This window comes from Triturus cristatus, chromosome 9, assembly GCF_964204655.1.
Source record: "Triturus cristatus chromosome 9, aTriCri1.1, whole genome shotgun sequence".
Lineage (NCBI taxonomy): Eukaryota > Metazoa > Chordata > Amphibia > Caudata > Salamandridae > Triturus > Triturus cristatus.
Window position 1 is genome coordinate 922,637,290 of NC_140592.1, and position 20,369 is coordinate 922,657,658.

At 42.9% G+C, this 20,369-nt stretch overlaps 1 protein-coding gene across 1 annotated transcript in view; it reads right to left on the reverse strand.

The window, feature by feature from the left end:
• PPP4R4 (protein phosphatase 4 regulatory subunit 4) overlaps positions 1-20,369 on the reverse strand; it is a 2,085,322-nt gene that overhangs the window by 1,418,995 nt on the left and 645,958 nt on the right. The window contains exon 7 of the mRNA XM_085626471.1: positions 15,857-15,964. Within this exon, the coding sequence (XP_085482597.1) occupies positions 15,857-15,964 (108 nt within the window). The remainder of the gene's footprint in view (positions 1-15,856; positions 15,965-20,369) is intronic.

Consider the following 20,369-nt stretch of genomic DNA (forward strand, 5'->3'; position numbering starts at 1 on the left):
AAAATAGTTTTGGGAAGTATATCCTCTCCATCACCCATATTGAGAAGATACCAGCACGAGTTGATGGTCTGTCTCAACTTGTGGTTAATGCTGGAGTGTTTGGTCACGCATATCAGTTTGTCCATTGGTTTGTTATCTTTTGGAAAAAACATAGATTCACGGTTGAAATATCTCGCCCTTTTAAATGAATCTTTAATCAATTTATCAGGGTAGCCTCGGTGAGTAAGTTTAGCTTTAAGGATGTGCGCTTGCTTGAGAAAATCTTTGATGTCCGAACAGTTTCTTCGAATACGAAGAAACTGGCTGAATGGAATGCTGTCCCTTTGACAGCGAAGATGGAAACTACCATATTGCAAAAGGGTGTTTCTGGCAGTGGGTTTAATAAATAATGACACATAGAGTTCATTTTGATTATGCTCAATCCAGACATCAAGTAAATCCAATTTATGATTGCTGGAGTGGGCAGTGAACTTGAGATTGTTGTCAGCCGCGTTGATCCATAGAATGAAATCATCCAATGAGGACTGGTCCCCCTTCCAGATAAAGAAGATGTCATCAATGCATCAGGACCAAGCCCGAACATTCTAATGGAAAGGGGCCATCTCATTGTATATGTTGACTTGCTCAAAGTGTCCCATGTATAGGCAAGCTATACTGGGGGCACATGAAGCCCCCATACTGACACCTTGTATTTGTTGGAAATAGCAATGATTAAATTCAAAGTAATTCTCACCGAGGACTACCTTGAGGCATTGGATAATAAAAGGGGCATTACTTATCCCAGGTTCCATGGACAAGATCTCTTGCAGTACCGTAAGTGCTCCCTCCTGGGGAATATTGGTGTATAGGGACTCAAGGTCCAAAGTCACCAAAAGTTCCCTATCAGGATGGTAGGAGGTCTCCTCAATCTTGGTAATGAAGTGGCCAGTGTCCTTCACAAAAGATTTCAATTTATTGACCAGAGGTTTTAAAAATCGGTCAATATATTTGGAAAGAGGTTCAGTGGCCGAACCGATCGTAGACACGATGGGCCTAAGAGGGGGGTCAAGGACGTTCTTATGAGTCTTGGGAACCCCATATATGATGGACATGCGGGTATGACTGGGGGTCAAAAATTCCGCTTCTTTGGGAAATATATATCCCATCTCAACTGCGTCCTCTACCATAGACAAAATGCGTTGTTTCAAAGCAGGCTCCGGGTTCTTGCAGATTTGTCTGTAATGTTTGGTGGAAGCCAATAATGTATTAATTTTTTCAACATATGACGGGGTGTCAAAAAGCACAATCCCTCCACCTTTATCACAGGGCTTGATAGTGATAAGTTGGTTTTCTTTAAGAGAAGTGAGTGTGTCGCTCTCAACTTTAGAAAGGTTGTAAGGAGGTTTAGGAACATATTCAGCTTTGAGAACTATACACGATTTACCGTTCATTCACTATATCATTTCGAGTGTTAAATTATCTTTATACACCCCTTTATTTATTTCCTTGGTATTGTATATCTATAGCGCATTCTATTCCAGTTTCGTAGTACTTTATACCCATCATACATATGAGCCTTGTCCTCTGTGGCAGACCTGAATTGAGAAATTAACTTGTTGAGATTTGAATTGAGAAATTAAGTTGCTGAATATTGAATTGTTGACTTTGAATGTACAAACTCTATATATGTCGAAATTGTTTATATAAAACATTTTTTATGATTGTAGGTGTGTTTGTCCCACACTATTGGTCCATCCTCGCCCTGATGAAGGTGTAGCCCCGGCTGGAGCCTGACACAGAAACGCGTGTTGGCGTTTTTTAAGGCTACCGGGTAGCTGAAACTTCACTACCCATTCATTGTGGATGCCTACTGCCACTGTGTTATTTAATCAATATATGGCAGATTTATTATGTTGATGTCTTTTTTATCTTATGAATATAATTTGTGTGTTTTGATACATAGGATGATGTTGTTGCGGAGTGTATGATAGTATAATTGTTGTTTCTGAATGAGATGTGTGGGACAGAAATATTATACTTATTTGAATTATGGAATAATGTTTTGCAATACACCGATGTATACATAATATAATGAGTTGAAAAATACAGAAAAATAAATGTAATTGATCAGTTTGATTAAATCTCACCTGTATTGGTTTATTGTTTGTCTCAATTCTTGTGTCAGTCCGCCACGCTGGATGGTCCTTATTATTAGGACCCGTATTAGGGCCTTTCTTGAATTATCTTGGCAGGTATTTTGTTCGTTGGTTGCTACCTTTCACGGTAGGCCTCAGTCAAAGTTTTACCTACGGATTTAGAAACCTTTCTGGAGATTTTTCTGCCTTAGTCCCTCGATGCTCTTCACCAGTCTAGGTTTGGTGAGGGTTCGCCGGCTTGCTTTCCTGGGATCTCCCAGCCAAACTCTGGAAGTCGGACGTCCAGAGCTTTTCAGCGGAACGAGCCAGCAGGGCAGGCCGGCTCGCGGTTGAAGATCGCCGGCTTGGCTCTTGCAGTTGAGCCGGTCTACTCTAGATTTTTTTTCTAAAGTTCTCCAAACTTCTAAAACTTCTTCCTGAAGTTACCCTGGGGGTTGCAAAGTGTCCAAAACACAACCCAATGATCTGGAATCTCCAAGATGGTCCTTCAAAGTTTGGGACTTCAGTTCCCACAATCAATTTTTCCAAAACCCTTACAAATCCACTGGATGTAATCCAGGCTAGGGATTCTTAGTGGTGACTATACAGGTGAGCTCTGTTAACCTGTAACTTGCAGGGAGTCCACTCTTTATTCCTCTTGAAGCAATTTAGGTCCACAGGGCTGTAATTCCAGATTGTGCAGCAGACACAGTCAGTCAGAGAGCAGGGCCTGGTTGGTGCAAATTAAACTGTCAGCCTGGACCCTTCTTCTTCTCTTAGTTTCAAGCAGCATCAGTGTTCATTGGGGTCAAGCACGAAGGCATTGCAGCACAATGAGGTGCAGGGCAACACCCCTGGGTATGACAACTTCCTCCAAAATGTAGCATATGGGTCGCCCTAAAAACACTATTCCTCCAAAATACAATGTAGCTGAAGTCTCGGCAGAGGAGCAGGAGCTAGCTAAACCAACCTCCAGTATGGCTCATTTCCATAGCTCTTGTCCCTCTGACATCTGCAAATTCCTTCCTTAAGCCTGCCATCTGGCTGGGTCATAGGGGATGGGGGGTAGATGGACGTGGCTTTTCCTGGCTGTCCTATCTTTTCTTTGAAGCTCCATGGTTTTCAACCCCTCCCCCTGGGTGCTACTTATCACTTCATCAAAGCAGCCTGGCTAATCCTGTTAACTCTGACCAATTAGGGAAGAGGGCAGGAAGGCGTATAACCTCTTTTCTGTACACTTTAGAATAAATCCAACAAATGGCATATTGTTGGATTCATCAATACCACTCTCCTAAGTCCTTGAATGATATTTTTCAATAATCCCTAGCGACAGATAGAATTTAATAAACTATTGCCCTGAAAATACAATGTAGCTGAAGTCTCGGCAGAGGAGCAGGAGCTAGCTAAACCAACCTCCAGTATGGCTCATTTCCATAGCTCTTGTCCCTCTGACATCTGCAAATTCCTTCCTTAAGCCTGCCATCTGGCTGGGTCATAGGGGATGGGGGGTAGATGGACGTGGCTTTTCCTGGCTGTCCTATCTTTTCTTTGAAGCTCCATGGTTTTCAACCCCTCCCCCTGGGTGCTACTTATCACTTCATCAAAGCAGCCTGGCTAATCCTGTTAACTCTGACCAATTAGGGAAGAGGGCAGGAAGGCGTATAACCTCTTTTCTGTACACTTTAGAATAAATCCAACAAATGGCATATTGTTGGATTCATCAATACCACTCTCCTAAGTCCTTGAATGATATTTTTCAATAATCCCTAGCGACAGATAGAATTTAATAAACTATTGCCCTGTTAACATACGTAGCTGGGGATCTACAATGGGGAAAATAAAATAGGAAATTTCCCCAACACTAGAGCTTAATAAACATCTTTTATGAAGACTGTGCTTATAGCTACCTGACTTCCAAACCTTGGGAAACCTAGGGGAGACTTGAGGGGTCCTGGATATGTAAACATGGTGTAGATCTACACTCCACAGTGCTCCTAGCACCAAATTCGATTTTGAAAGGCATTTTACTACATCAATTTCTAAATCCCCAGGGCATATTTAACAGCATTTATAAGGACATAAATACCCCCCAACCCCTGCGGTACACCTAGGGGAGACTCTCGGAATACCTAATATGCCAAAATATTGTAGAATATCAATTTTTAAGTGACCCTACCACCAAAATCGAGTTTGAGCACAATTTACATTTTAAAGCATTGCTGCAACACAGGGCTGCTTTTAAAATGACCTCAGGCTCTCAGCAGTGCATACATGCAAGTGCAGAAAGGGATGCTGCCCTCTAAACTGCCTTCCCCTAATATATACCAGGGATGTACAAGTAGTTTCATTCCCCAGCCCTATTATGTACTAGCTCATGCCAATTATAAGTGTACACTAATATATAGTGTACCCTCAGGTATGTAGGTATTTTCACTGTATTCTCATGAATGAAAAACAGAACGACATTTGCACAACCTGTGGCAAGTCCTAGTACATGGTGTTCAAGGAGTCGTGACAATGTTCTCACGAAGTGGAATCTGTAAGCAAAGTAGTTTCAGAGAAACTAATCCAGTATTGTCACGCACAAAAATGTGTGTAAAAGGTTATTATGTGAAAGGGAGGCAACTTAAGAAACGTGTTCAGAGTGAAAGACGGCACTGTTTGTCTACATGGGCCTAACTAAGATACATGACACCTGTTTCTTGAAGCCGAAAAGCACAAGTCCTAGTAGAGAAGGAATACTTCTCCACACCTCTGTATATGCTACAATGGCTGTTCCACATGTAAGGAAAAACAGAATCTCCTACAATTTACCTCTATTATGATGCAGTACTGGAACGTAGTTGTGAGGAGAGGAAGTGTCACTACGAAAACATCTGAATGCCATAATTCTGATTTCTCATCAGGTCTACATGATGGGGGCTTAGAAAATGGTTGGATCACTACAAAATCATTTTGGGAGACCAATTTGGAAAAAAAGGACAGACTAGGACAGTTGACAAGACCCATACTGATAACATTCAGTTGATACACTGGGCAAGAAGGAAACAATTTACTATAAAACTCCTGTTGAGAGATCACTGCACGATGAAGAGCATATAGAACTTATATAGATTTCTGGGTAACTTACAACATGTATCTCTTAATTTTATTTCACATGAACTGAGTAAAGAAACCTCCAATGACTGCTGGAAGAACATTTGTTGTACAGCTGTCTCTATGTTGTGGATAAAGGGGCAACGCTGGACAACGGTGCAGATGAAGGTATATGGATTTATTCTTAACACAGGAAAGAGCGGACACCAACACCTGGCCAGCACAACAGCTCTTGCCACCGTTAGCCCCCAATTGTCCTTCCCTGCTCCAACCGCCCACATTTGAATGCTTCGTTGACCACGAGACATCGGGGCACCAGGCGTCCTTGAGCCCTTGTGGTACAGAGCACGAGCCCTACATAACACATCCCCTTTCGTTCAACAAGAGGACCAAAGAACCAAAACAGAAGGAACAAGAAAAGCAAAACAAGGGAGAAACACCAGAGAAACAATAAGAATAACTGAAGTAAGAAAAGCAGGGAAGAAAAACAAGTTAGACTGGTGGAGGCCGAAAGGAAAGCAAAGGAAAAGAGATTAAGAGACGTAGTCCCTTAAAAACATAGGTGGGCTACAAAGCCTTCCAACCCAAGAGGTAGCGCCACCCTCAAAGTTCTGAAAGGTAGTGCCCCTTCCATAAAAACTCGTGAGGAAGGCAGGTTCTCCAGACGCAGCAGGAGCCTGCCTTCTTTGTTCACAGTGGCCAAACTCCGCGTCATCCATGAACAGGTAGTCCCACACTCTCTCTCCTCTTTTCTTTCACAGACTCCTCCTCCTTGATAAAAGCCGATTACAGCGCTCGCCATTCTCCAAAATGACATAATAGTCAAAAGCACACAAGACTTTGTACGGTCCTTTAAACTTGGAAAACCCCCTAACAGTGCGACCAGACCTGATTTTGACCCAATCGCCCTCCAATACTCTTCCCTTAGAAATCACATCAACCCGCAACTCAGAGGTCCAAGAGCCGTCCCTCGATACCAACTCCTTCAACCAAGGAGGTACTAGCTTGCTTCCAGGAGGTCTGCCTCTCATGATCTCAAAGAAAGACTTAGATGTGGCCTCCTCAGTGGTAATGCGAAAGGCCCAAACCAGATCCTGGACAACCTTCTTAACATCTATACCAGCAGACACCGCCATTTGTACAACTCCTTTCACCATTCTGTTGGCCCTTTCTACTATCACGAATCAAAAGGGAATGGATCACTTGTAACTGAAAAAAGGGGTTCCTTAACCGTTGTTTGAACCATTAATACCTGAATAGGTATTATGAGAACCCTCAATCACGTACCTTAGGTGGTATTGGCGGTTTATCTTGATTCTCCGCCTTATTAATACGTGTCAGCATTATCATTGGGTCTCTTGTGTATAATGCTTCCTCCACCTGGAGGGAACCACTGATTCTCAGTAGTGATCAGAAATATTCGTGCAAAAAGGTGACGTTAAAAATGTCTTACTCACACTGCCCTCAAAAACGATATTTATTCTGTCCGGTGTGTGAGGAGACTCTTAAAAAAATAAAAATAGTAGTGCAATAGGTCAGATAATGTAACCAAAGCACTTTTTTTAGTGTCCAAATCAAAAAAAGGTCGACATGTTTCTGCCCTTCTAGTGCCCCAGGAGGGGGTCGTTGTGCGTTCTTCAGGACCTAGTGGTTGTGAGAGCCGGTAATGCCCAGTTCTGAAAATAGTCTTATGATTGTCTTCATAAACATGAGGTCTAACAGTACCTCAAGGTTAGTGTTACCTTGGAGCAGATCCGTATTGCGGCTGCTGCCTTGCCACCGTAAGCGCGTAGCCTCCTTTGTGGGCTAAGCACGACTTGTGCTGACGCTGGCTTGCAGGGCTCGTACAGCTTTCTACTATGCCATTACCTTGGGGGTTGTATAAAGTAGTGCGATGATGAGTGATACCATGTTTCTTGAGAAAGGCTTCCATGTCTTTGGAAACTAAATGTGTGCCAATGTCTGTGATAAGGAAGGAAGGGGGTACCCCCTTCCAAAAAGATTTTGTTAATACTCACAATGGTAAATATGGTGGTGATTTCCCTGAAAAAGGACACAGAGAGCCCCCTGGAAAACACATCCACCACAACCAAAGCAAACCTGCAGTCCTCACCCACGTCTGACATGGGGCCAATTAAATCAATTCAGACACTCTGCAAAGCTTAGCAAGGATCGGAGATGTGACTCATGACCACTTGTTTTCCAACTTTGAGTCTCTTCTCACCCTCCTTGCAGATCTTGCAACTAACAACCCATTCCAAAATGTGACAATCCATTCCTGGCCACCAAAAAAGAGTGTTAACTCGACGCTGAGTTAAGCCTTGGCCCTCGTAAGCCATGCTAATGATTTTGTTCCTTAAGACAAAAGGAGGAATAAACCTGTCACCACTCATAAGTACCTTGTTACCACAAGTGGACAGTTCATCCGAAATTCTGAGGAAGGGACGTGCAGATGCAGATACACAACTCTCTCTTCTTCTACCAGAAGTCACCAGTCGCGTCACTTCTATAGGCGTATTGTTTTTAGCCAGCTCCCTACTCTACTCCTCCAAGGAGAATGCACCTACTCCTTCGCACACCACATCCACAGCAGAAGCAACAGGATCATCATGTTTGTCGGAGACAAGCGTATCGTCAGCCTGAGAACTGTCTAATGCCAACCTGGAAAGCAGCAAGCTTGTTTATTCTGCCAACCTGGAATCTGGCTAATCAAGCTGATCCCATACCCGCCCCTCCAGTAGCTAGGACAGCAAGAAGGGGTTTATGATCTGAGCACAATAAAAATTCTGTGCCCCACACAAATGTGCGATAGTACTCCACACCACAAGCAGCCGCCAAGGCCTCCCTCTCAATAATGGAATAGTTCCTTTCCGATTTAGTTCGTGTCCTAGATGCAAAGGCTACTGTCCTCTAAGCTCCACAATGTTTTTGAGAGCGAGCGGCACCCAGGCTTGTTGCACTTGCATCAACAGTTATTAAGGACTTTAGTTTAATGTCAAAAGGAAACATAATTCCAGCATCACAGATTTCTTTCTTGATGGAATCAAAACATTCCTGTTGCTCCGAGCTCCACACAAAACTCTGACCCTTCCTCAAGAGAGCCTTGAGCTTCTCAGTTAAATTGAAAAATTCCCTCTAGAGTGATTAAAGCAGTGAAGGACATTGAGTCTGGGCGGAGTTTGATTTGGTAGTATGCACTCTTAAGTTCAAGCTTGAAGAAAAATTTACCACCTTTCAGCAACATGACAAGTTCATTAATGTTTGGTAGTGGGTAGATGTTGGCAATGATGTTCTGATTGAGCGACCTCAAGTCCATGCAAAATCCAAGGCGACCATCAGCTTTGAGTATGATAACAACTGGGGAAACCCTGTCTGAGGCCTCCACAGGTTCAATAATCCTCTCCTTTAGCATATAATTTAATAACTCTTTAACACCTTACCTAACCGTAACAGGAAGTCTCCTGAGTTTGTGTTGCAGAGGAATTGCACCTTTCTTAAGAACAATCTTATGAGTATAACCTTTAAGTAGACCCAATTTTAAATTGAAAACATGCTTAAGAGAGTTCAAAATTTCCTCAACAGATTCATCCTCTACCACCATAACCTGCATGGGGGCTCTTGGTTCAATTTTGATGTGGAGATCGTACTGATGAACTCCCAACCCAAAATAGCAGGCCCACTTTCAGAAACATAAACCTTAACACAAACAGACCTCCCCCCAAACTAACTCGGTCACAGATTCCATAAACCCTACAATGTTGATGGTTTCCCCATGGTAACTTGTGGGTGTATTGTGCCTGGGTTCAGAGCACGAGCCCTGCATAACACGCTACATCATTATTCTCTCAACACAAAGAAAATGGCAACACATTTTAATTCAATGATACCTAATCCACATGAGACTGCCACAATGTTTGAATCTACATAGGAGTATTGGCAGATGAAGGACACAATGCTGCACATGTGGTGGTCACACAACACCGCAAAAATATTTGGAAAGAAATACTGTACCAGATCAAGTCAATATCAGTGACTGCACTGAAGCTAGACCACATTGTAGTATTATTTGAGGACACTAGCGATGATTTAGAGAATCTGCTCATTTACCACCCTAAGAGGCATACTGCTGACAAAAATGTTTCTGGCTGCAAGGCTTTTCATTGCACACTGGAAATTGTCCGACTATCTGGTGGATCGAACTGTGGACAATAAATGCAATACCAGGCAAATGAACAAGTTTGAAAGAATATGGGCTCTATTTCTAAAATACATAAAACATGCAGGTCATCCTCCTGGAGTCCAAGGACTAATGTCTGTAGTGTTGCATAGATCAGATTTATGCCAGCTTAGCTCTCATTCTAGATTCTCCTCCCTATGTGAATGAATTCTTTGTTTGTGTTTATCTGGGCAACATCACTAACAAGCCACTTTCCTGGTTGGGTGAGACTGTAAACTCACAGCATTATCCCTGACATGCCTGCGGTCTTGTACCTTTACTATGTTATGTGCACTACCAATTGACGATTGTAATCCTGACTGGTTTACGTGAATGTCATAACTTCTCCCCTTACTATCCTTGCCTAAGTGGAAGGGGTAAATTCAGTAGTCCATCTCCTACATTGCCCAAGGAATACACAGTAGGCCAGACGTACGACCATTGAGGTTGGCGTCTTGCAAATTAGATTTTTAGCAATTTGTTAGTCGCAAAACCTGATGTACAACAGTGTCTGAGACACTGTTTGCGATTCCCAAATGGGGCGCAAGGGACCTGCCTCATTATTATTCATGAGGGAGATCGTAATTTGCGACAAATGGAGAATGGCTGGCACTCACAGGGATGATGGCCTGCTGGGGTCAGTAGGCCCCCATGTCTGTGACTGATTGTTAAATAAGGCAGTCTTTTTTAAATGCAGCCTATTTTCCTTACAGGAAAAAAGGGTGATTTTCAAAAAGAAAAGTTTTCTTTTCAATTTTCCAGAGTGGGCAGTGGTCCCTGAGACCACTGCCTGCTCTGAAAAAATGTATGTGCCCATTCACAAAGGGGAAGAGGTCCCTTAGAAACCTCTTCCCATTTGCAAATGGCTTACCATCAATTTGAAATTAGTGGTAAACTTCGTGTGTTTTGCAAAACATTCCTACATACCAGTACGACTCACTATTAGGAAGGGATGCCCTTGGCACACCCGTTCCTAATAGCAACTTGCAAACCCTATTTTGCGAGTCTGTAATAGGTTACCAACTTGCAAAATCGGGTTGGTACATTTGAAAATGCGTTGTGCATCTGGCCCAGTGTTTAATAATTATCACTAAACTCCAATTATACAAAAGGGGCATTTTTCACAACTCCTACTAGTCCAAAGGCTGGGGAAGAATGTGTGCTCCCATGCCCCCACAAATTTTCCAGTTGAATGGGACAGGAAATTAGTTACACTTTGGCTTTGCCCAAGGCCAAAGATGCAAATTTTTGTGCCCCCATCTCTCTCTTCCCATGTACAAAGAAGTACAGTGGGGGATTTCACTACACCGATGAGTTTGCTTAATGGGTCAGGTAAACATGTTGTCCCTCTTCATCCCTTGCAATGCTGAAAACTGAGAGAGGCACAACCTGGTCTCGCCAGGAGGGTAAGAGCTGCCTTGCATCCTCAGAACAGGCCATTGGGGCAACTGTAAGCTGTCACAGCACACCATTGCCCTAATGTCTGTACCAATGAAGGAGGGATATGAGAGCTAACTGCTGCCCCTCTGGGCTGTTCTAATTAGCTAACAGTATAGTGGGGCAGCATCAAGCAGCTATCACCCTCTTTCACCATAATTTTTGTGCCAATAAAAGGGGGGCTGTGACAGCTCAAAGCTGTATCGCTGATAACATTCATAACCCAAACAAGAGAGTGAAGAAGGGCTGCCGAAGCCTGAATCTGCTGTGCCAGTCTGTTGCAAATATGTGCACAGGCCATTAGGGCAGATGTTATTCCTTATTAATTTCCACATACCCATGGTCATAGTGTGGAACTTAGTACACTAATAATCATCCACCCTAGGGTAAGAGGGGGATATATAAACCCCCTCTTTGCACATTTTTCTTTTACTTTCTCCTGACGATCCTAAGCACCGATAGAAAGTAAACAAATAAGCACCCTCGTCTTACATAAATGTGAAGGAGGATAGAATTCCCCCATACCCAGCTGTTGGCAAGCCGGGAGCAGAACAATATCTTAGATGGCTTCCTTACGGCAACAGATATGAATTATCCCCTGCTTACTGATACTTCTGAGACATTAGATGCCTTAGACACGGTCACCATCCCATTGTCATCTACACCAATAAGTGTTGAATGAGATTCACTGGAGGCATCCTGCACTGGTTCTCCAGCAGATACCAGTATATTTGCATGATCTTCTCCGGATCTCAGAAAATATCCATCTCCTGTAGAGCTCTTCAAGAATCCATCTTGTCCCAGGCATCTTCCACCTCTACATGGAGCCCCGTGGATATATTTTCACTGAGTAATCCATAATCATAGTCAATCAATTCGGTATGACACACAACTCCCCACTAAATTCTCCTCTCCTCTACCCAATCAATGGCGCAAGCACTGTGTGACCAAATACAGACCTAAATGTCTAGCACCTAGCTGAGACATACCCCACTAAAACCAAGTTCTTCCCCTAAGAAAAACAAGAAACTAGTAGTCCAAACCTGGTAAAACAACTTGGACCTGGAGAGCTTCAAACCCCAACTTTTGACCAACACCAAGTCACTTAGACCCACTCTTGACAATAACCTCAATGAACACATCACTAAAACAGCCAACATGGCTTGGTATCAGCTCCCACTTCTAAAGAAAGTTAAACTGTGACTTACAGAAAGAAGTTTCAAAACTGCTCTTGCACTCTCTCGTAGCTGGATGGCGGAAACATCTTGAGCCTCTGGCTAACACACTCCACACAGACCTCCTTATGGGCATCCAAAACACCATAGCATGCCTCATCAAAGGGGTGAAAAGAACTATGACCTCACCTCACCATGATGGAACTCCACTGGCTCTGTTTGCTGGCACATGCAAACTTTAAAGCTAGCTGCATGTTCTATAAAGCCATAATTACCAGCACAACCAACTACCTTGGCTGGGAGCTCACTGACAGCTCTCCATTTCTGATGCCATTTGGCCCACCCACATTGAAGATAACATCAGAGTGGAGATGAAGAAGGGGAGTTAAGAAAAATTAGAGAACCGACCTTCTCTATTTTCACATCTAGCAGCTGGAAACAGCAGTTCCATCAGTAGGACCACCCTCCTCAAGGCCCTCCAAATTTAGAAAAGAACTGAAGACATAACTCTTTAAAAAGCAATACATTGTTATGCAGTAACTAGCACAGACCCCCAGAGTCCATCACTTCCCTGCACACACAGTCTCCTATTGCATCTTTGGAGATGACCGTGTACAGCACTCCACTGCCTGTTCATTTGCACTGTACAAATACCACACACATAGATATAAAATTAGACAATCCCCCATCCTTTGGAAAGGTGTTTGGTTGCATCATATTGTCCTGCTATCTTTGCATAGAGAGAGGGGATAATTGTACAACACCCCCAAACCTTAGGCAAAAGTGGAGGGGTGTAAAAAAGCTGCTCCCCACTACATGTCATTTGAATTCCTAGCAATGTTTGTGAATATTGGGAGATATCGGAGATAAAAATCGCCTCTAGCACTTGAAAAACACAAGGGAGAGAAACAAAGCCATAACCACACTCTTACCCTTTGCCAACAACAGAGGGGAATATTGGGATAGAGAGAAACAGTGACAGAGGGACAGGGACAGGGACACATGCAGAGAGTCAGAAAAAAGACGGTGAGAGAGGGAGAAAGAGGCACAGAGGAACCAAGACATAGGGACTAAATTAAAGAAAGAGAAAAAAAGAGACAGCGACACAGAGAGAGGGACAGGAGCTGTGGGGACATGCAGAGGGATAGGGACAGAGAGACAGGCAGAAATAGAGAGGGGCAAAAGATAAGTGACAGGGAGAGAGGGAAGAGGAAAAGATTGGCTGGAAAGAAAGGGTCATGGAAAACAGAGAGAGGAACATGGTAAGGCTCAGAGGGAGATGGGAGGAAAAATGGGTACAAACACTGAGGGACATGGGCAGAGCGAGGGTGAAGGACAAAGAGGGAGACAGGGAAAAAAGAGAGACACCAAACCATTAGGCAGTAAAGCAGACTGAGGGGCATAGGTACATGGACTAATGACAAATGCTGAGGGACTGAGACAAAGGAACAGAGGGATGGGGGCCAAGTGGGACAAGGATCAAGAGATGGGCAAGGACAGAGAGAAGGACAAGGGCAGGGGACCAGAGAAAGTAAAAGTGACAGGTGGGAAACCACAGTCTCATCATATGTCAATATATCCACAATCAATTAACTGTCCACAAACAAACTATACAAAACCAACATGCTTTCCATTAGACATCCGCCATCATATGGCTACACACCCGCCATTATACTCCCTCAGAGCAACTGTCATATGCCCAAACACACAGTCATTTACTCACACAGCCACCAACATATGGCCATGCAACCACCTTTATACACCTGTACATCCAGTATCATACACTCACCATTCTAAACGAAAACACCCACCACCAAATGCCCACACACCAATCATCACACGCACAATCAGAAGATAACACACCTATCAGACACCCACATACTCACTATAATATGGCAACACTTCCAATACCATCATATGCCTCCACTCATCATTAACCCAGCCATACTCACACACATTTACTCATCATATTGTGTTACCCCAACTATCATACACCCACACATCTACCATTATATGCACACAGAGCCACCATCATACTCTAACTCAGTCACTGTGACACTCCTGCACATAAATTGTATGCACACAGAACCACAATCATACTCCAACACACCGACCATCATACTACCAAAAGCCCATCATCATATGCCATCAGGGTCGTATTAATAAAGGGTCCCAGGGGCGCAATAAATGTTTGTGCCAGCTTTGCGCGCCCGGGGGCACTTTTGGTGTGATAGAAGGGACACAGACAATTGTGTGGGCTCTTCTGTAATACTGATAGCATTGGCGCAAATAAAGCACCAACGCTATCGTCATAGGGCGTTCCCTCATTTGCATCAGGGCATACTCATTGCAAATGAGGGAATCCCTTTGCCTCTGCACTCGCTCTGTATTACAGACGCGGGCACAAAGGCAAAGAAGCTCTCAGCACCTAAAAGGTGGTGCACTGTCATTGAGCCCCATCATTGCAGCCCTCTAGTAGGGGTAAGGGGGACCCATAACCCCCAGACATCCCCATGCAGGCGGGTGCAGTCACTCATTGCACCTGCCTGCAAGGGGATCTCTGTCCACCCTTCAAAGTGGAGGCGGGTTTCTGCCTGCACTGTAGAAACACATAGCGGCTTCAAAGCAAACACTCTGTTTTTCACAGGAATGCGCTTCCCCCAGATTATCGCGAGTTCGTGGCTGCCCAGGGGGCAGCGCATTCATGCTAATACAGTGCATTTTGCTTGATTGCGACGGGCGCACTTTTCAAAAGGTGCGCTCAGCCCAATCAAAGAAAATGCACTGTCTGTATCATACAGGTCCTGGTATGCTCCTTGATAAAAACTTCCCCTCGGCGTGTTGAAATAGCCTTTTCTGCGGGATAAACATAATAATATTAAATACATTAAACCAATAGCAAAACATACCACAGTATGACACAACAAAACAATGTCAGTTTCCAATCAAAACTCTTCCCCTCTTGCTGTATGAGTTTGAATTACACTGTGCAATAAATAATGACCACTCCCGGTAGTATGCAACTAACAACAGAGTGATGTAAATAATGCTTTAATTGTTCTCAGGCTCATTCCAGTCCTTCGTTTTTCAGCCATGTCCGGTAGAATAGACCACCTGCCATGTAGACATCTATGTACCCAATCTTACCCAATTATCCACACATTCCTACATCCGTGCAGTTAGTTATGCACCCATTGATTGATCCGTCCATTTTCACATTCACTCATCTTTCCACAAAATCATACACAAACTTGTCATAAAGTAAAAAACTAGAACTATTGTCTTTGTGATTGCATAGCTAAAATACCCACATAAACCAGCATTTAATTAACTTGGTATTGGTTAATATGCATAAGTGAAAAGCGCCTCCCTTAAATATATCTATCACCCTACCATTGACATCTTTAGAATCTCTTGGCACACGCAGCTTTGGTTTAGAAAATAAATGCTGCTAAGGCATTTCACCACCTCAGTATATGTTTTAGTCTAATGAAATCTATCAAAACCTTGAATACCTGTATTTTAACTTTCAACACTCCGATAATGTTAACTCTAAATGGTATAAAGTTAAACGGTGGAAACAAAGATGTAAAATCTAAATCTACTTAGATTATGTGGGTTTAACAAGTAGAACACCTCACATCAAATAAAATAACAGCATGCATAATACTCTAGATATGTATAGCAGACACTATTTCAGATATGATTCGTTCATAAGATGGAGTACTGAATTGCTTTACAGGTACGCAAATGCAAACATAGGTTTTTTTTCACACATTACATATTTTTCAGTTTAATCACTTTAAGAGGCTACTTACCCTATTCCTTGTGCTATGTATTCCAGTTGCCGGCACATGCACGACCGCACTTCATACTCAACATCCTGACAGAGGGATTTCACTAGGGGAAGTATATCTCTCCGGATGCTGAAATAGAAAAACAATAGCCGATGAGCTGGAACGATGCTTGAACTTCATTTAGTTTGGATCTCATATCACATCTTTAGTAGTTAACCATGTTTGCATTTCACAGAATATGTTCAATATGTTTCAAGCATCTACGAAGAGCAGAAGCCGAGGATGTTCTCAATACTATGATTCCCCACTGACATTTGCTTATCCATGTCCCACGTGGTCAAAAATACATTCTATAGGGGAAACGCATAGAATGGGCAATGGGCATCATGTAAATGATTCACTAGAAGTACTCGGGGATCTACTCCCCAACGTTTCCAGGAACCTTTAGAGTATAAACTCTCAGGCTACCTTGTAATTCACAAAGGATTCCTCAATTCCTCCAGGGGAATTGTGACAGACCACGGCAGACGGGCCATTCTGCATTCTGGCATTTTCTAGCAGGATGCCGGTAAAGGCTGTTAGATTCCACTGCCCCATTCTAATATTGGCCGGCTGCAGAGTGGGGCTGGTTTCAACATCTACGCCAGGACTGATTTTGATTTCCAGTCCGGTGTACCGGACACATGGAGTTTTGTAAGTTGAATAAGCTCACCAGTGGAATAAAACTTTTTTGCCACCACCACCCTCTCTGCCGTGGACAGCAACAGAGAAACCCAAAAAAGTATAGAGGCCTGGCGGCCCATCAACACCCTACCTATGTTATGAGTGAGTAGTTCCTCATCTGTGTGTGCTACCTGAATCCCAAAATATCGGAACTTATATATGTACTAGTGCAATCCTATCTCAGGAAGTCAATCTAACTCCTTCCAGTCCAGTCAACAGAAAGATTAATGATTTGCCCCTGTTACGGTATAATCTCAAGGCCTCACCAAATATCTGAAGCTCCTCCAGCAACTTCGCAATCGAAATTAGAGACTGTTGCAGATAGAGTAGGGCATCATCTGCGTAAAGGTACACTCTACGTGTGGAGTCCCCCATTCAAATGCCCCAGGCAATTAACACTTCAGGCAGATGAATAGCTAGTGGTTCCTTGGCCAGTGCAAATAAGAAGGGTACAGGGGCATTCCTTGTCTAGTCCAACTCTCCACATTCCAACTATCAGAGTTGTAACCACCCAATTGATAATGAGCAGTGAGACTGGAGTGGAGCAAGGAAACCCAACCAAATCCCATCTTCCGGACAACCGCCTCCATGCTTCACCAATCTAGTATATCAAGTCCTTTTCAGTACACATGGCCACAAACACAGCATCCATAACAGAGGCCCAGATCATATGCATGACTTGGGGTTAGATGTCTAATATTCATGAGGGTACTTCTAGTAGATATGATTCCACACTGATCCTCCTGGACCAAAGGAGCAAATCATTTTTTTGCACTACCTAGCACATTTACATCCATGTTCATCAGAGACAAAGGCTGGTAGGATCCAGGTAACAAAGGATCTCTGTCCAGTTTTAGCAGCATGACCACCACAGCCTCCCTCAGGGAATGCGGCAGCCTGCCAAAGCCTCTGGCCTCTTTAGAAACCTTCAATAGGTGATTATAGAGCAATGAAACATAGGCATGGTAGAGCTCAGATGGCAAACCACCTGCCCCTGGAACCTTGTTGTATGCTATGCAGAGGGTAACTGTGCGTATTTCTTCTTATGTAATGTCTGCCGCCAAATCTAACCTCCTCTCCCCACAAAGTCTAGGGACCTCTACTCCCACTAGAAAACTTTGAGAAGACAACTCCCGAGTCTGTGGTGGTCTCCTGTATACCTCTGCCAGATATCCCCTAAGGTAATTACTAATAGCTATATTTTTTTTCACCGCTAAAACATTCTCTGTGGTGAGCGGCAGTATAATAGGTGTGGGAGTCTCCCTCATAAGCAGCCAGCCTAAAAGTTTGTCTGGTTTTTCTCCATCCGTATGCAGATTCAGTCTATAGTCATGGAGAGTAAACGTATCCAGCTCTGCCCATATACCCCCTATTCTACTCTTCATGATCAGCAACTCCCTATCTCTGTTGTATGCTGTAATCTTGTGTCTCTGCAAACTAGCATTCAAATCAGGAGTTGCTCCTCATGTGGGTGGCGCTGCTGTCCCCCACGTACACCGCGAGAGGGCTCTTTGTCAGAGATCTTTTCAGGAGACGCCGCACGATCACCCACGGGCACTAGGAGCAGCGGAGTATTACCCGACCTCTATGCTATTTATTAATAGAGGTGCCTCCACGCCCCTGTATAATTCTTTTACCCTTACCTCCCGGACCCACGAATAAATTATCCCTACGGTACAGGTGGGTAATTTTAAGGCACCATCACACACCCTTTTAGGCCCACACACCCGCATGCACAACTGCGGCGTCTCCTGAAAAGACAAAGAGCCCTCTCGCGGGGCCCGTGACAGCAGTGCCACCCCCACGAGGAGCAACGCCCGATGATGAAGGATGACACTCGCAAGGGTGTGTGAGGGCATTAAAATTCAAAGCAGAAATTCCCCCACCTGCATCCACAAGGGATACCATTTATAGAGACTTTTCCCTTTCCCTCTCTTCTACTTTCCTCTACCTTTGTGACCAAATCAGTCACTTACCTCAACTTTTAGGAACAGTTACCCACAGTGATAAAAATGGTAGTTCTTGGGAGTAACGGTACTGGACCTAGCTTTTTCTAATACACACCCTGTCCCCCCTCTTTAGTGTTACACACAAAAATCAAAGCCTCAAGAGTAAAAGGATAACATCCTGTTGAAATACAACTGACAACAGTCAGACAACAGTATTTACCCCCAAAGAGTAAGTGAACCCTTGGACCAAAATGGCCAAAGGCAAAACAAACGCAATGCAGCCAGCATTCTCTATAGCAATAAAGAAATATCTGAAGAAAGACTGTCCTTATAACTCCAGAAAAGAAGGACTTCCAAATCTCATTCCCATTAACACCAAGATGAATAAACCATTCATTACAAGGTCGGGAATATCTATCCAAGTGTTATCAAGTCAGATGAGCATCATAGCCCATCCTCGACATAGGAACATAGTTTAACCAAATTGGCCTCCCGAAGGTACACGTAATGTACAGTATCTGTTGAAACGGAAAGATAACAGTTAACAGATATGAATCTGTCATACAAATTGAACAATTATGTCCAGATATACATCACCGCATTCCACGCAAACATATAGATCCGAATCTAACCTACAGAGAAGAGAAGATTTAAAAAACTACTAAAATAGACAACTTTCTTTTCATGACATGTAGCAGAATCTTAACTTAGCATGTGTAAACACATATCAAGTACACGTATGTATACTTTGTAAATGCACATGGATAAATGGAGCTGAAAACTCTGCCCCAAAGTACCATACAAGATAGTATCAAGAGCGATATTACACCCTCAGTGAAACACCTTGCATGACTTAGCATCAAGATAATGCTACCTGCCAAAAATCTTAACCGGCTGGAAGAATGTATTGAAAATCAACTTGCAAATAACACCCGTCCATTAGCAAGCACCTACGGTGGGTTAACTTTTTTGTTTATAAATTTGTATACATTATTGCCTTTTGATTTTCAAGAATTTTGTCTCTTAATAACTTTGCACCCATTTCACAAATGTCCATCAAATTTTGCAGACTTGTTGCACCTGTTTCAATGTCGGAGGGGTAAAGGTTTGTAGGAGTTAGTCAAGGGGGGTGCACAGAAAATGGGGGGTGCCAAAACGTGCTTAAATGCGATTCATTTTACATACACTCTTGAAGCTTGTGTAGCGCAAAAATGTAATTTGGATTTTGCAGTATTACATATTATGGTGCGTAGATGATTATTTTGGGTAGTGCAGGCAAGTAGTGCAACTATTTTATACGGTTTAAGGTATTTAAACTTAGTAATATCTGTTGTTGTGGTCTTTTACCGAAATGTGGGGGTATTTCGCGAAACTACCATGGTACATAGTGATCACAAATCATGAGCTGATTGATTAATCCTTGGATTTACTAACGTTAAAGGTACTTATTTTGTTTTTAGATACACTTAGCCATTGTTCTGCATTACATTTTTTGATGTAGGTCAGTATTAGGGTTGATATTTTTCCCTTAAATATTACCACTTTAGTAAATTGGTAATAGGTAGAGCAAAATATTTATATGTTTTTACATTTTTTTCAAACAATATGGAGTAGAGCAGTAGTACCTCAGATTCCTAAAAATATTGTGTAAGGCTAACATTTTTGTTTTTCAATTTCTATAAATTACTATAGCAGTGTATGGTGAAATGCGTATTTTTTTAGGTAGTGCAGTAATTTTAACTAATTAACGCGCTACTCTGTACACTTTTCTGTTCATATTTAGATATGTAATAAATTGAAAATACACCTTAGCATACTATATTTATAAAATATGCTATTGTATAGTGCATTTAATTTTCTTT